This window comes from Ursus maritimus, unplaced genomic scaffold (genome assembly GCF_017311325.1).
Source record: "Ursus maritimus isolate PB19 unplaced genomic scaffold, ASM1731132v1 scaffold_33, whole genome shotgun sequence".
Taxonomy (NCBI): Eukaryota; Metazoa; Chordata; class Mammalia; order Carnivora; family Ursidae; genus Ursus; species Ursus maritimus.
Window position 1 is genome coordinate 24,112,536 of NW_024425897.1, and position 6,000 is coordinate 24,118,535.

The following is a 6,000-nucleotide window of genomic DNA, read 5'->3' on the forward strand; positions in this document are numbered from 1 at the left end:
GGCAATGGTCAAGTGTAACTGACCGCACATCCCGCTCCCTGTGAGCTGTAGGCCATGTGACCCTACATGGCAAAGGACCTTGGCAGGTGTGATTCTGTTAAAGACCCCGAGATGGGGAGAGTCACCTGGGTTATCCAGGTGGGCCCAGTGTAATCACCAGGGTCCTCATCAGTGAAAGGGGGGTCAGATGATGTGGTGACAGAAGGAGAAGTCAGAGTTAGGGATTTGAAGACGGTAGTCTGCCGGCTGTGATGGAGGAAGGGGCCAAAACCCGAGGCGTGCGGGTGGCCTCCGGAAGCTGGACAAGGCAAGGAAGTGGACTTTCCCCTAGAGCTGCCAGAAGGAATGAATTTCCCGACATCTTGGTTTTAACCCAGTGAAACCCATGTGTGATTTCTGACCTCCAGAATTCTACCCAGCATTATCCATATTGATAGGATCCATACATACCCTACTCGGCATTATCGTAACAAATTTGTGTCACTTCGAGCCAGTAAGCTGTGCTAACTTGTTACGGCACCAGTAGGAGATGAATACAGACTTTAACCCTCAGGGGTTCTTTCCCTGCCCCTAAAAGGGGGCGGGAGGTGGTGTGGTTCTTGCCTCTGAGCTGACCACAGCGAATTTAATCTAGCCTCCATACCAGCTAAAAGGCTCTTCCAGGAAGTCACCCCTGATTGATTACTTCCTTTCCCGTCTTCAAATTCCGTATGCTGGCCTACGAGGCCCAGTATAATCAGACCCCTGCAGCTCCCCAATCTTACCTCCCACTTCTCTTCCTTACTTGCTCTGTTCTAGCCACATGGGCCTTCTTTGTGTTCCTTTTTTTTTTTTTTTTTTAAAGAATTTATTTATTTATTCGACAGAGATAGAGACAGCCAGCGAGAGAGGGAACACAAGCAGGGGGAGTGGGAGAGGAAGAAGCAGGCTCATAGCGAAGGAGCCTGATGTGGGGCTCGATCCCATAACGCCAGGATCACGCCCTAAGCCGAAGGCAGACGCTTAACCGCTGTGCCACCCAGGCGCCCCCTTTTTTTTTTTTTTTAAAGATTTTATTTATTGATTTGAGAGAGAGAGAGAACAAGTGGGCACAAGCAGGGGGAGCGGGAGTGGGAGAGGGAGAAGCAGGCTCTTTGCTGAGCAGGGAGCCCGATGCAGGGCTCAATTCCAAGACCCTGGGATCATGACCTGAGCAGAAGGCAGATGCTTAACCGACAGAGCCACACAGGTGCCCCCTTCATTGTGGTCCTTGAACACACCAAGCCCGTTCCTACCTCAGGGCCTTTGCACTTGCAGAGGCATCTGCCTAGAATGCCCCATCCCCAGCTCTTTCTGTGGAGGGCACCCACACTTGATTCAGATCTCAGCACAGATGTCACCTCCTCAGGGAAGCCTTCCTGACTGCCCCATCTATTAGACCCCCATCCTGGCCAGTCTCCTTCATAGCTCCCTGTTTTATTTTCTTCATGTCACTTATCATAAGCTGAAAATTAAAAAAAAAAAACCCTATCTCCTCACACTAGCATTGCACCATCTAACAGAGCAGCCACAAGCCACACGTGGCTGCTGAGCACTTGAAATGTGGCTGGGCTGAGCTGGCAGGTGCAATAAGGGTTTAAAAGGCACCAGATTTCAAAGACATAGGAAAAAAATGCAAAATATCTCTTTAATAATCTTGGGGGTAACTATGTGTAGTGAAGGACGTTAACTAAATTTACTGTGGTGATCACTTCACAATATACACAAATATCAAATCATGATGCAGTACACCTAAAACTAGTAGCATGTTACGTATCAACCAGATCTCAATAAGAAATAATTTTTTATGTTGATTACATGTGGAAATAATATTTTGCATAGATGGGGTTTGATGTATGTTATTAAAATTAACCTCGTCTGTGTCTTTTTATTAATGGGGCAAGCCACATAATTCTTCTATGGGACAGCACTGCACTAGAAAGTCAGGCCCAGGGGCGCCTGGGTGGCTCAGTCGTTAAGTGTCTGCCTTCGGCTCAGGGCGTGATTCGTTCTGGGATCGAGCCCCACATCAGGCTTCTCCGCTAGGAGCCTGCTTCTTCCTCTCCCACTCCCCCTGCTTGTGTTCCCTCTCTCGCTGGCTGTCTCTCTCTCTGTCAAATAAATAAATAAAATCTTTAAAAAAAAAAAAAAAGAAAAAAAAAAAAAGAAAGAAAGTCAGGCCCATGATGGGGCGCCTGGGGGGGTGCATGCTGCCCTGGGGGTCATTAAGCATCTGCCTTCGGCTTGGAGCGTGATCCCAGGGTCCTGGGATTGAGCCCAGCAGGGAGCCTGCTTCTTCCTCTCCCATTCCCCCTGCTTGTGTTCCCTCTCTTGCTGGCTGTCTCTCTCTCTGTCAAATGAATAAATAAAATCTTAAAAAAAAAAGAAAGAAAGAAAAAAAGTCAGTCAGTCAGGCCCATGAGGGCAAAAACCTCATCTGTTGTGGTCACCGCTGTCTCCCCAGTGCCCAGAACAGCGCCTGGTACACAGTAGGTGCTCAATAAATACGTGTGTTGAATGAGTAAATGAACAAAATAGACTGTTAACGTTATAGACAACTGTATCTGCACAGCCATCACTTTCTAAGCCTATTTGTATTTTTCCTGTCTTCCCTGAGATGAGGATCCAGCTTCCCTCATCTCTGCCCTGCCCATGTCACCTAGGAAGGCACCTTGCATGCCATGGCCCGTCAACGGGGTTGCAGACTGAGTAACCAGAGAGAACATGTTAAAACTGTGGTCTGAGTCTGTGTGATGAGTGGAACTGACTGAGTCTGGGGGTGTGCTTGGGGGAGGGGTTGCTGGAAGACAGGGTGCATGCTTTACTGGAGCCATGTGTGCTGAGAGAGAGAGAGAATGAGGGAAGGAGGGGGGGAGCCAGAGGAAGGAAGGAGGAATGAACAGACAAACTGATAAGACCAAGGACATGCTCAGAAGATTTTTGTGGAAATAACACCATGAAGAGCCTTTGAGACTACAAGAAAAAAAAAATCAGATGAGTCTCTCTCGATCCTAAGAATACAGAGAAAAGGAGACCAAGGCTGGGATGGGAAAAGGGTTTTGTCCTCTGATTATGAGAGCTCATCCTCAGTGTTTACAAACAAGGCCCAGCTCTGAACCNNNCTGGGGTTTACTTCCTGGCTGATAGCGTTCCAGAAGTGACAAGTGCAGCTGGCTGGGAATTCCATCTGACTCCAGGCCTGCTGGCCTCCGATGGCTCCCAAGGGTGTCTCCCAGCCCAGCTGCTGCAGAACTCTAACACCAAGGGTGGGGACCCAGGTGCCAGGACTTCTGAGTGACCTGGCCTAAGCCCCTTGGCCCCAGTTAATAAGAGGCAGCCACATGAGAGGATTTCAAAGATCCCTTCCCCCAACTCTCTAAGAGAGATGGGGGGTGGGGGTCTGGGGTAGGAGAAGGGGTGCCAGAGATAGGGGTAGGGTGTCTATGAACTCCTCACTGAAAGCCCCCCAAGTCCTAAAGATAACAGTTAATGCTTGTAAGGCCCTCACAATGGGCCAGGCTCTGTCCCAAACACTTTATATAAGTTAACCAACCCTTTCCACCACAACTCCACGAGATGTGTGCTATTACCATCCCCATTTTACAGCTGAGGAAACTGAGGCACAGAGAAGCGAGGTGACTTGCCTAAGATCACACAGTGGCAGTGTTTGAAACCAGGCCATCTAGCTCCAAAGTCCCTGCTCCAGGGAACTTGACATTAATTGCAAGCCTGGGGCATTTTCAAGCTCTCAGTGTGATCTTGGAAATGTTGCCTAACACTTGGGAGCTTGAGTTTCCTTCCTGACCTCAGGGCACAGGGACCTGTGAGGACAAACACTGTCAAACCTTGCAAACACTCACAGCTCTGCCCCCAGGTTAACACACAGCCGCTTTGGGGGCTATTTTCCTTGAAAAACAATAGGTTATGGCCTGCCAGGGAGGTTCAGAGAGGCCAAGTGTATTTCCTGAGGCCACACAGCAAGCCAGAGCCCACTCAGGCACCCTGATTCCTCCAAGGAAAGGCGTTTCCTCCTATTCTCTGTCTAAAGGGTCTGACAGAATCTTCCTTGGGCTGAGGTTGGGGCAGGAAACCACACATCTCCCACTTCCTTTTCCCCAGGCACCTTGTCTAGACTCCCAGCCCAGTAGGGAGGCCCTGATTCATGTGCTCGGAGGGATTCTTGTTCATAGGGCAGAGGCTTAGCTTTAACTTGCCCCAAGCCATGTCCGTCCCCCAAATCAGGAAAGCAGCACTAGAGTTACCTCCACTGGGGCTGGGATTTTTCTCAGCACTAACTTGGGACAAATCCCCCCCCACCCCCGCCCGCCAATTTTCTTCATTGGTAAAAATGAAGATAGTTTCTGCTCGCAGAGTTCTGCGAAGATTAAAGATAAAACCAAGGAGAGGAAAGCACCTCAGGTTAATAAACTAGAAGAAACCCTGGGAAACAATTTGCAAATAGAAACCCAGAGATTGAGGGGGGGGGGTCAATGAGCTCTGTGGCTGGAGGTCATATCCCCTTTGCTCTGAGGGGTTTTGGGGTGAGAAGAAGGGGCTTAATGTCACGTCTTCTTGGGTAACACTGAAGAGCAAAGGGCTTACTTCACTTCTGGAAAATAATATTATCTAAGCACTTTAGATATATGACAATTCTTATCAGGTGGGTCTTACTATCACTATTTGACATGTGAGGAAATAAAGCACAGAGAGATTGAATAACTTAACCAAGGTCACACAGCTATTAAATCGTAAAGGTGGGACTGGAACTCAGGTCTGACTCCAAAGAACTGCCCTTAATCTCTGAAGTGGTATATGCCAGGTGGCGCTGCCTGGACAAAAAAGGGCCGGGGGCCTCCCTCCCTCCCTCTTTCATCCATTCGGGTCCCTTCTCATCTAGTCCCTGCATACACAGAGTGTGCACCTCCAGTTGCCGGATGCTGAAGGGCCCTTAGGTTCCAGCGGCCCCATTCCCCGGATGGGCAGACTGGGGCCGCTCGCTGCCCACCTTCTGGTGCTTGCGCTCCTTCTCGATGCGGTCCATCCTCTCCAGGCGCAGCCGGTCCAGCTCCAGGCGCAGCTCGTCCAGCTCAGGAGCGACGTGGTGGCGGCTGACCAGCACCTCCAGGATCTCCAGGACACGCACGACCTTGGGCATGAGGCGCGCGATGGCCTCGCAGCCGTGCTGGTCGATGACCCGCTCGAACTCGTGGCCCACGAGCGACGCGATGTCGTACACGTCCATGACGGTCAGCTCCGCCACGTTCTTCTCCAGCGCCGACTCGGCCGCCAGAGACGACCCCCTGTCCTCCTCCATGGCCCCCCGCCCGGCCTCTCCCCCACCCCGCAAACTAGTGCAACTCCCAAACTTGCCGCTGTCGAGGACAGCGCCGGGCCGGGCCCACCTCGCGCCGCCGCCGGCGGTCCGCGCTCAGCTGGCCCTCGGGCGAGGGCGCACCGGGCGACCGGCCGGCGTCCGCATGGGCGAGGGCGGCGGACCGCGAGCCGGAGGGCGGCGCGCGGGGGGCGAGTCTCGGCGCGCGGCTCGGCCCGGAGCCTGCTCCCCGGCGGGAGGAGGAGGAGGAGGCGGCGGCGGCGAGGAAGGCGCGCGTGCGCAGGCCCGCGGCGCCTCCCAAGTTGGGAATCCGAGTTGGGCGCAATGGAGGCGCGGGGTCTAGCTGGAGAGGGGGCCCGTCGCCCTCGGAAACAGTTCTCGCCCGAGGGTCGCCCCCGCGGCCGGGGCCGGGGAAGGAAGGGCGGCCGCGGCTCCTCCGGGAAACTTTGGTGGCGGCGGCGAGACCGGGTGACCGGCTCCCCCCGCGGGGATGCCGCGCGCCCCGCCCCGATCCCGGCCTGGCGAGGGGCGCGCCCGGCTTCCGCCGCCCGAGGGCGCCCGGGTCCCCGCGGGCCCCGCACCGCGACCCGCCGACTAGGCAGCACCCCCTGCCCCGACCCCCTCTCCACCCGCCGTACCTTCCTCTTCGC

The 6,000-nt window shown here is 53.6% G+C and overlaps 1 protein-coding gene across 1 annotated transcript in view; it reads right to left on the reverse strand.

Moving 5' to 3' along the window:
- RILPL1 (Rab interacting lysosomal protein like 1) overlaps positions 1-5,347 on the reverse strand; it is a 42,565-nt gene extending 37,218 nt beyond the window's left edge. The window contains exon 1 of the mRNA XM_008688966.2: positions 5,024-5,347. Coding sequence (XP_008687188.2) covers positions 5,024-5,332 — 309 coding nt within the window. The 5' untranslated portion in view covers positions 5,333-5,347. The remainder of the gene's footprint in view (positions 1-5,023) is intronic.
- Between the last annotated feature and the right edge of the window lie 653 nt (positions 5,348-6,000).